We start from the raw sequence: 11130 nt of genomic DNA on the forward strand, positions 1-11130 counted from the left end.
ATGTAGATTTTATGGATAAAATATGTATTTTTCTCACAAATGTTTCAATACAGACGTGAAACCTTCACCAGAGAAAAAGATATACTGGCAGTTGAAATGTGTACCATATGATGGGGTGCCATTCCAACTCGTGGGCACCAAGATATATGGATGCCACCAGGGAAAGGACAGGTGTACTCTGCAAAAGGAGAAGTAACATGCACAAAAAGAGAAACAAGCGGTATATTTATGAATTGAGATGCATTAACAACTTTAAATATTTGGTAAAGCAAAATTAAACAACTATTCGTAATATGACATGCATTATGGCATTCTATGACACATAACACTGTGACACATAACAACATAGGAATCAGCATTATGTAAATACATAAGTCGTTTAAACTTTAGAGGAATAGGAAACACAATTCAATGGCCTCTTCTGAGACAAAATAAAGGGGGATATCCTTCCTTTGTTCACCTACAGAACCCAACCAGCTCACGGTCATGACCTGGCACCAAATTCTTCCTGTTTACTTATTTTAACAGGGGATATCTGCAAAAATAAATGGACGCAAACAGTACAGATGCAGGGGTAATGACATAATGTCCCACTATACTACAGACCTTGAAAATGTCTACATAAATTAATATTGTATTTCTATACACCTTTTTTCTCTTAGCTTGAAGACCATGTCTTCAATGCAAGACGCCATCTTGTACAAAATACGAAGAAGATGGATTGCCCTGCCCAGATAACTGTCAGTCAGGTCATGACATTTCCTGGTTTCAAGGTACAGCACAAGCACAGCATAAGTGCGTTCAATGCTATAATTGTTCTCGTGTCATGATCCCAATTGCCATGTCATTTTTATGTTCCCCAGATTGCAGAGAACAGTAAAACAAAGAGGAGGGAGCTCTCCGCAGCACTAAAGGCTGTAGTTGCAGCTGATCCTTCAACAGTTGAAGTGGTCATGGAGTACCACACGTGCTTCACCCCAGAAAGTGACCATCAAAACCACCCAACTGTTGGAGAGGTAACCATGCAACATCTATTCCTTTAGCTGCTGTAAGAAACAAGACGTGAGGTACAATTTGTGCTGTACAAAGAGGACTTTTTTTAGAAAGATTTAAACATCTATAATTACCCTGTTCAACGTCATGTACAGGTAGCTGAACTGCGTGAACCGATGGATTCCGGAGTTGAACAACAAATAGTGAAGCTCACCTTGACTGGTGCCAGAATGCTCAGCGAGATTAGACGTCACCTGTTCAATTTTGTAAATGAGCTGTTCCGGGGGGAGCAGCCACCTCCAAGGATATCAGGAATATCTTATCAAGAACGAAGGAGGGAATACGTGAATCCAAAAATGACCAGGTCAATCTGCAGGTAATACACTGAGAGTAGAACAGTATTCATATTATTCTAGCCATGCACATTTTTGTGGGTGGTTAATGCACAACTTACAGAGTTTGTGACTTCACCAAGCATGGTCAGTTTTTTACATGATACATTGTCCTCTGAATGCAGGTGTAAGTAAGCAAAAAAAGTAGCAGTATTTGGTTCATATGCAGGGTATGACCATTTTTCAAAATGCAACTAAAACTTCAAAACTGTTTTTGCCCTGATATGACAACAAATGTTCCTAATGTTTGGGTCATGAGGCTACAAGATGATAATGTCCAGTTACACTTTCATTCACAGCTTCTGACCCCCAGATGGTTAGTTGATGACTGCAAAATCAAGTACAGGCCAAGCCAGCTACAGGAGGACGGAACTGTCACAAAGCTGCTGTTTTGTTACCAGACAGCCGGGCAGCGAAGGCTTCTCCACCTGTATGGACAACAGATGTGCCTGCTTGATGCTACTTACCGGACGTGTTGTTACTCTGTTCCCCTCTTCTTCCTATGTGTACGTACAAATGTGTGCTATGCAGTGGTTGACCTCTTTGTGACCCAGAGTGAGACAACAGCAGATGTCAAAGAAGCCCTCCAGGTGTTTAAGGAGTGGAACCCTGACTGGAGCCCTAGCCGCTTCATGGTTGATTTCTCAGAGGTAGAGATTGGTGCCCTGGAGGAAGAGTTTCAAGGTGAAATTGCAGTAACTGTAGAAATCTGTTAATTCACAGAATATGAAACGTTAATTAAAAAAAAGGATACATTTTACATAGTATTCCACCAACTTCCAAAATATAATCATTTACATGCAAATGTATGCAACAATCTACTTCAAAATATAATAAAGTCATCACCTCCACTGACAGACAGATGTATAAAAAGCAGGCCTATATTTTGTCGCGTATTCTATGTGGTAGCAACGCGACAAAATAAAATGACAACATGGTGCAGGTAATATATCTCTTATATTTGATCCAGGTTCGAAGGTGCTTCTCTGCGACTTCCATAGGGAGAAAGCTTGGGTTGAATGGTGCAGGAAGAAAGATCATGGAGTGAGCAACGCACAAGACAGTCTCCTACCGCTTCTGAGAAGCATTGCAGCTGCTTCAACTCCAGAGGAGTTCAGCACATGCCTTTGCAACCTGCAGGAGGCCAAAGTCTGTAAAGACAATGACAAAGTGAGGGCGTGGTTTTCAAATAAGTGGCTCCCAGAGGCTAAGGTGTGTATCAAGTTGAAATATTATAGTTACTTTTATATTATATTTATTATATAATGTGTTGAATTTGAAGTCTTCCTTTGAATTGTTTTTTCTTTTTTTGTCCTGTGTTGAGATAGGTGCACGTGTTTCGGGAGGAAGATCTCAAGGTGGCCATCTACACCAACAATGGGGTGGAAAGACAAAATGAAACCCTAAAGTATTCTCATCTTGAAGGTTATAAGAACTGCAGCCTCAGTGAAATGCTCAGTGTTGGTAACTGACTTCCTATCAAGGAAATATCGGAAGTGAGCTAAAAAATAATTACTATGATTATACACACACACACATTTTTATATATATATAAATGTAATGTTCGATAGCTTCGTTTCCAACATATTTGTTTGATGTTGTTCATTGTTGCATGTTTCTGAGACAATTGTATTATCAAATACCATATGTTATGTCAGAGAAAGCAAACTGTCACAGAGAGACTTCTAAGATATGGTTCTCTTCTCTTATTGAAGGTACATTGAACTGAACGTCAAGTACTCCTCATTCTACAGAAGGTACAATGAGAACATGCCAAACTTCTTAAAAGACAGACCAAGAAGTGTAGCAGACCATGTGATGTCAAGGCTTACAGAAGCCCAGTTTTATGAAGCGAATGACGTTGTTGCAAAGGGCAATGGCATGTTCCATGTCAAAAGCCAAAGTCATCCTTGCACACAGCACAACATCAACTTTGGTGAAAGTATCATCATGCCATCGTGCACCTGCAAAGACTGGGCAAAGCACAAGTTACCCTGCAAGCACTTCTGTGCTGTTTTGAATCATGTGCATGAATGGGGTTCGGAGAAACTGGCATCTAATTACAGGGATAACCCCCTCTTCTCCCTGGATAATGCATGTCTGGGACAGACTTCTTGTGATAGGGATGGCAGCGGCAGATCAAACATCACAGATCATACATATACACCGATATCAGTGGAAATGCAGTCACCTTGTAACGCTTTGCCCGAAAGGAAAAGACCAAGAAAGGTTAAACAAAGAAGGGAATGTGCCAGTGTCTTGTGTGAGATTACTGACTTAACATACCATCTGCAAGATGAAGATTACCTTAAAACGTTAAATGACCAACTGACCGAGATCTTGGAAGATGTGAAGCTACACACTCCACATGATCAGAGCCTTCCTCTGACGTTCACACCTAAGAAAAGGAAGAAGGAGATGGCCAACCTACCTGTGAAAACCGTGCCACAAAAGCACCCATTCACAAAAAGGGTAGGCTGCTTTGCAGAAGCTATGAGGTTGAACTTCCGGGTCAGCATGAATTTGAAATGAACTTTGTAAAACATTTAACTGTACAGTTCGGCATTCATATCTTTATTATTATATCACATATTGTTATATATTGTACAACGTGGAATTTGACTTTCTATGTAAATATTGTTATTTTATTGCACATTTTAACTTTAACTTATTTATCCATACATATTTTTATTCTATTTAATTACAACTTGTATTGCAACATTTTTACTTTAACTCTATAAGGTTAAATTATCCTTTTAGCCTTTTTATTTATCTTGTATTGCACATTGTTATTCTTACTTCCTATGTTAATGTACATCTTTTAATTGTATTTTAATATATCTTTGTTGTATTGCCCTCTTTTACTTTCACTTCTTATTTCAACATAAATATTGTTATTTAAAATCATATTGAACATTTCTGCTTTCATTTCTTGTTTGTTTTATACGTTTATATTCATATGGTTATTTTATCTTGCATTGCCAATTTTTGATTTTACTTCCTATAGTTACATTCATCTTTATATTATATTTGTATTGTCTTGAAATTCACACTTTTACTTCTTGTGTATATACATTTAGCTATGTATTAAGTATGTTATTTTGTTTGTTCTAAAATTTAGCAACTGTCACAAAACAACATTTCCTCCACAGGATAATGAAATGATTCTGATTTAACTTCCATGACGAAATACTGGTCAGATATCCACCAGATCTTTAGTGATTTTTGTCTCTCTTGGAGAAATTAAATCGCAACATCCAAAAAAAAAGTTCAAAACACAAATACACAACCGAAAATAATACATCTAATACTATAATATAAAGAGATGGACGAATTGATTTCAATAAACATGTGAAAACTAAATCATACAGATTGTAAGGGGTTTATTTGTGTGAAGACGGCAGCAGCCAGTAAAGTAAAGGGCGTCTCTTGTCCTCGGTGGCAGATTACGTCCTATGATTACGTCACTTCCGCCTAAAACTCAGCAGGTATACGATCTAGCACTAACCATGGTCCGGATGCCAATCGTTCTTAAAACCAAAAAGAAGAATCCCTTCCCGCTTTTATTTTGACGTCCTCAAACCGCACCGGAAGTGAAGTTCCCAGCTCTTTCTAACCTGGATCGAGGTGGCGTCTCATCGCTACGGTTCTCTCTCTCTGTGTGTTCCTGAGAAAGTGTGTGTGAGCTCCAGCACTACTGATCCACCATCTCTGTGTTTGGATAAACCTCCGAATGGACTCTGTGCTCTTTTTTCTGTAGCGTTTACCTCGGACTATAGGAGCTAGCTTAGCATGCTAGCTGGAAACACGTTAGCAACGCTAGTCAGATTGAGAGTTTTGACGGAGAGAGAAACGGTGTGTTTAACGGAGTCTGCAGGAAAAGGTAATCTAGGAAACATGAGTAAAGTCCAAATGCTGCTGTCGTTGAAGAAGCAGCGACTCACTGCTGAAGAGATATTTGCTCTGTTTGAACAAACAGTAGCAGAGCTCGAGGAGGAGCTGTCTCTTTCCAAAGAGGAGAACAAGAGACTCCAGAAACTACTGGACGCTGTTTTACAGCCTCAGCTTCGGATACACAGAGCAGGTCTGTTCCCTTTACCCTTAATTAACACTTTACACTCTTCAGTAGCACTTTATTATCACATTAATAACACTTGAGACCCTTTATCAGCACTTGCTGCAGGTAAGTAAAAGTACAAACACCACACTGTGAAAATCCTCCATTACAAGTTAAAAGCATTTAATAAATAATAAATATATTTATAAAAATACATGGATTGAATAATATGCCATTTAATGTACTGATTTAAAAATTACCCATACATGTAGGCACTAGTTGGTGAAATGTGACATACATTTTTAATGTGCTTCTTTATTCAACTTTAAATGTGTAAAAGCAAATAATTAAAAACAAATACTTTTGATTAATTGAAATGAAATCAATAAATAAATATGTTCAATAATAAATTAAACACATCTAAAATGTTACTTGATAAAGAATAGGGGAACTAGTACAAAGGTCATTAAATAATTAAAACGTTCATATAAATTAATGTAAAATCTCATCAATCAATTATTGCCAACATGTATTTATAATATATTCTGTATATATACAGTGCATGACATTAAGGATTTTGGGAGTGGCCCTGTGGGCCATCTAAGCTAATTAACAGATGGCCCTGAGCCCAATAGAGATTGCCCTGAAAAATGCGCGCGGACGAAATGGCACCAAGGGTTTGGCGGGCCTCCCCCTGGAACATTTAGATTTTTGCAGGTCTTTAGGTTTTTGCAAATGCCTTCCCAGATGTAAAAAAGTAGAAAACATTACATTCAGTTATAACTGCCAAAGCAAACATTATTTACGCTATTATGGCCCCTGTTAAAAATGTTTGTAATGTTATCTACTGTAAGTTGGTCGAATGAATGCTTCCTCATCCGGAAGCTGACCGAGCAGACCCGAGCAGCAGTCGAGAGGAGCCGGGTGCATCCGCGAAGCACACAACATGGTGACGTCGGAGTTCCCGTTAGCCGGCAAATCTAAATCTCTTCGGTCAAAATAATTTCCCTTTAGCGCAATACCGCTTAAATTGCTCCACTTATGTGACAGACAAGAAGAGTATGTGACAGACAAGAATAGTCAATTCTAATGTCTAACACTTAATGTGGAGAAAGAGATGTCCTGTATGGGTTGATTGTGCGTTGATCTGTTGGTAATGCCTCGGGGTTCCGGTGGGCATGTAAACAAATGCATAATGCTGCGCTATACTTTGTGGCCTCACCCGGTTGCATAGCGACACTTATTGTTTAGGTGTCTTTTAATAAGCAGGTAGTCATATCATTAGCTAGAACTAGCTGGATCTGATCGATATGGACATAAACGCGAGTGAAGTCTAATCTGACAGGAGAGAGAGATCAGCTGCTGCTGATGAGTCGACACGCAGCTCTGCATAATCACATGCAGCGGTGAGCGGACAAAACACACACTTCAGGTTAGAATATCAAACGTAGCTATTTTAATTACCTCTCAAACTACCGTAACTAGTTATAGATATGTTTAGTTTTACTGTCGGGTCACTCATTACTGGATCCGCGAGCTGCAACCAGCAGGTGAGGCTTCATTGCCCGAGATAAATACTAGATGGCCCCGGGCCATCGGGCAGTCGTTAATGTCGAGTCCTGAATATATATTTTGAGAGAGATATACACTAGTATTAGACGCAGTCAAAAGTTTGGACACATCTTCTCATTTTAAGTTTTTTATTTATTTAAATTGGTTCTGCTTTGTAGATTTATACTGAAGACATCAAAACTATAAAATAACACATTAACTAGAATTATCTAGTAAACAAAGAAGTGTTAAAAAATCCAGAATGATTTATATTTTGCTGCTACTGCAGAATGCTGTGGTAGCCATGCTGGTTAAGGGTGCCTTGAATTCTGAATAAATCACCAACAGTGACACCAGCAAAGCCCCCCCCCCCCACCACCATCTCACCTCCTCCTCCATGCTTCACGGTGGGAACCACTCATGCAGAAACCATCCGCTCACCTTCTCACAAAGACACGGAGGTTGGAACCAAAAATCTCTAATTTGGACCCATCAGACCAAAGTACAGATTTCCACTGGCCTAATGTCCAATCCTTCTGTTCCTTGGCCCAAACTATTCTCTTCTTCTTGTTGTTCATCCTCAGTAGTGGATATTTGTAGCAATTGGACCATGAAGGCCTAATTCACACCGTCTCCTCTGAACAGTGGATTACATTACATTTAGCTGAGGCTTTTATCCAGAGAGACTTACAATAAGTACATTCGACCAGGAAGATACAAACTTGAAAAAAACAGAATCATATAAGTACATCAGGTTTCATAGAGCCAAAACTTTCAAGTGCTACTCAACTGGCTTTAGATAAGCCAGCCCTTTATTAGTATAAAAGTAAAAGTGCTTTGTTAGTAATTCTATTGCTCGAAGTGGAGTCGAAAGAAATGAGTTTTCAGTCTGTCCTGATTGGATGTTAAAGGTCCCATGTCATGGTACCTTTAAGATTGTCTGCTCCTTGAGCTCTGTGATCATCTATGTGGGCTCTAATCTGAGGTGCTTTAATTTGTGGTTTCTGAGGCTGGTAACTCTGATGTATTTATCCTCTGATCAGAGGTAACTCTTGCTCTTCATTTCCCGGGGGGGTCCTCATGAGAGCCAGTCTCATCATAGCATTCGATGGTTTTTGCAATTGCACTTGAGGATACATTCAAAGTTCTTGACATTTTCCGGATCGACTGGCTTTCATTTCTTAAAGTGACGATGGACGGACGGTCGTTTCTCTTTACTGGGTTGAGTCGTTCTTGCCATGATATGGATTACAACAGCAGTCAAATAGGGCTTTCCACTGTGCACTAACTCTACCTATGCACAACACAACTGATGGTCCCAATCACATTATGAAGGCCAGTCATTCCACACATTGTCTCTTGACCAGGCGCACGTGTTAATTGAAAACTATTCCAGGTGTCTACCTCATGAAGCTGACTGAGAGAAGCCAAGAATCATATTCTTGATTTTTTAACACTTTTTTTGTTAACTAGATAATTCCATATGTGTTCTTTCATAGTTTTGATGTCTCCAGTATTAATCTACAAAGTAGAAACAAATTAAAATAAACACAAACCATTCAATGAGAAGGTGTCCAGACTTTTGACTGGTACTGTAAATAAAAAACACACATATTTTAATATTTAGCAGGTTCCCTCATCTATAATCATTTATACAAGCAACTTTGAACATGTACCACAGTGAAATGCAACATACGAAATAATCAAACATCATAAATTAAACACTGACAGGGAACATTTTACTGCACCATCATTACTGTTACATAAGAAGGTGCCGTCAAATGTTCTGATGATGCTTGCATACTTTTACTTAAATAAGCTTTGAATGCAGGATTTTAATTTGTAACAGAGTATTTTAATTCTATACTGTAGGCGTAGTGTATCTGTGAACGATCCCAAATACAATTCCTTGTTTATTGCAGCTAGTGCTACGCCAGAAGAAAAAAACCTTTTTCATTTTCAAAGGGGCTGGGCTACATAAGGTGAATTGAGACAACAAAAATATACATTAAGTGGGAAAAAGAAAGATAATGTGAAAATATAAAAACAAAGGCATTAATTAGGGCTGAAAAATGTCTCCCATTGTAATGGTGATTAGATTTTTAAATGCTAACACTTAACAGTTTGTTCTGACTGTGTGTTTCCTGTTTCCTGCAGACGTCCAGCAGCTGGTGGTGGTTAAAGAAGAGCTTCTCCCTGACCAGCAGGAGTGGAGCACCAGTCTGGACCAGGAGGACCCAGAGCCCCCCCCACACATTAAGCAGGAACAGGAGGAACTCAGGGTCAGTGAGGAGGGAGAGCAGCTTCAGGAGGTGGAGGAGGCTGAGATCACCAAGTCCACTTTCACTCCTGACCCTGTGAAGAGTGAAGATGATGAAGAGAAACCTCAGTCCTCTCAGCCTCATCAAAGACAAACTGAACACCTGGAAACAGAAGCTGATGGAGATGACTGTCGAGGACCAGAACCAGCCAGGAACTCAGATCCAGAGAGCAGTTTACAACTAAAGACTGAGGACGACACTGGAGACTCTTCTGAACCTGAACCTGAACCTGGAGACTCTTCTGAACCTGACACTGAAGACAGTGCTGATTGGAAGGAGACCAGAGAACCTGCATCAGGCTCAAACTCACTGAAAAATAGACATGAATCTTTCAGTGATTCACGACCTAGTGCTGAAAATAAACCATTCAGCTGCTCAGTCTGTAAGAAAGCTTTTTCAAGGAGTGTAAATTTAAAGAAACACATGAGAGTCCACATAGCAGAGAAAGCACACAGCTGCTCAGTCTGTAAGAAAGCTTTTTCACATGGTGGAAGTTTAAGGGAACACATGAGAGTCCACACAGGAGAGAAACCACACAGCTGTACATTATGTAAGAAAGCTTTTTCACATAGTGGAAATTTAAAGACACACATGAGAGTCCACACAGGAGAGGAACCACAAAGCTGTACAGTCTGTAAGAAAGTTTTTTCACATAGTGGAAATTTAAAGACACACATGAGAGTCCACACAGGAGAGAAACCTTTCAGCTGCTCAGTCTGTAACAAAACTTTTTCACGGAGTGATCATTTAAAGTCACACATGAGGGTCCACACAGGAGAGGAAGAATAGAGATGCAATGTTTGTGACAAAATAATTAAATGGCATAATCGTTTCAAAAGACACAAGTGTGTTGGCCGTCAGCTGCGTCTGCAACTGTAAGGGAATACATTTGTCTATTTTGTATCCTGATGACCTAATGCCGTTACATGTAATACGTGTCCTGCCTTTCACCTGCTGATCACCCACTGCTCATTTAAGGTGGACTGACCTAGGACAAGGTACAAGCTAGTCTTAGTGTCTTAATGCAAACGTTTTGTAAAGTGATGCTAGACCAAAGACGTGCTGTTGGGTTGTGTGTTCTCTGCAGGACGGTGTCTGTACTCAAAGATTGTTGATGAAATGAGAGCTTCACTCTGTTTTTGTTGTCTAAACGAATCCAACAGAGCGATACGTCTTCTTTCCAGCAGATGGCATAAATGTTACATCATCCAGTTCAACTGTCATCCCCACATTAATGATTCAAAACCGCAATGTGTAAGATATGGCTATTAATTGACTATTTCAACAGAATGTGATGTGGTTACAGTCTTGAGGCCATGTCCAATATGTTTATGCTTTGTTTGATTAAATCTACTGAAATTAGCATTCAATGACTCAATTATTCTGAATGACTGTCATTACATCATGGGTTTGCATTGCAATATTAGAACACATAAAACCCAACTTTATTTCTTCCAAGTTGCGGGTGTTCATTGTTTAGAAGTCTGCTGTGTTTCATCCAAGCCTCCACTTCGTGCTCCGATAATGCTGAAAGTATCTGTTGTATGCTTTACCTGCTCCAGTAACACAAGTGTAATTCACTGGACAGACTAGAGATAGTGGATGGATCCAAATGAGAACCAGAAGATAGTCCGTATAGAGCCTTCAGGTTCTGAAAATGATCAGGGATAGAGCTAGAAAAAAATCCAAAACCCTGAATAGAGCTATTATTATTAGAGTTATTCCAATTAAACCTTACATTTGTGCAGCCAATTATTGAGACTGTTTCACAGCTTTATGTTAAATATTTAGACTGTTTTCTTTACATATAGATTAC

General features: G+C 39.3%; 1 protein-coding gene across 1 annotated transcript; it reads left to right on the top strand.

Moving 5' to 3' along the window:
• Positions 1 to 4938: 4938 nt before the first annotated feature.
• LOC307015931 (uncharacterized protein) lies at positions 4939 to 10677 on the top strand. The gene is made up of 2 exons (XM_079644901.1): positions 4939 to 5469; positions 9151 to 10677. Exons 1-2 carry the CDS (start codon positions 5178 to 5180, stop codon positions 10101 to 10103), a joined length of 1245 nt encoding a protein of 414 aa, XP_079501027.1. The 5' UTR covers positions 4939 to 5177; the 3' UTR covers positions 10104 to 10677.
• The last annotated feature ends 453 nt before the right edge of the window (positions 10678 to 11130 follow it).

This window comes from Notothenia rossii, assembly GCF_949606895.1.
Source record: "Notothenia rossii genome assembly, chromosome: 1".
Taxonomy (NCBI): Eukaryota; Metazoa; Chordata; class Actinopteri; order Perciformes; family Nototheniidae; genus Notothenia; species Notothenia rossii.

Bases quoted from the DNA above. Each gene is read 5' to 3' on its own strand.
- LOC307015931 (XM_079644901.1), top strand. From the start codon at position 5,178: ATGCTAGCTGGAAACACGTTAGCAACGCTAGTCAGATTGAGAGTTTTG. The intron at 5,470-9,150 runs GTCTGTTCCCTT...TGTTTCCTGCAG, and splicing joins GCTTCGGATACACAGAGCAG to ACGTCCAGCAGCTGGTGGTG.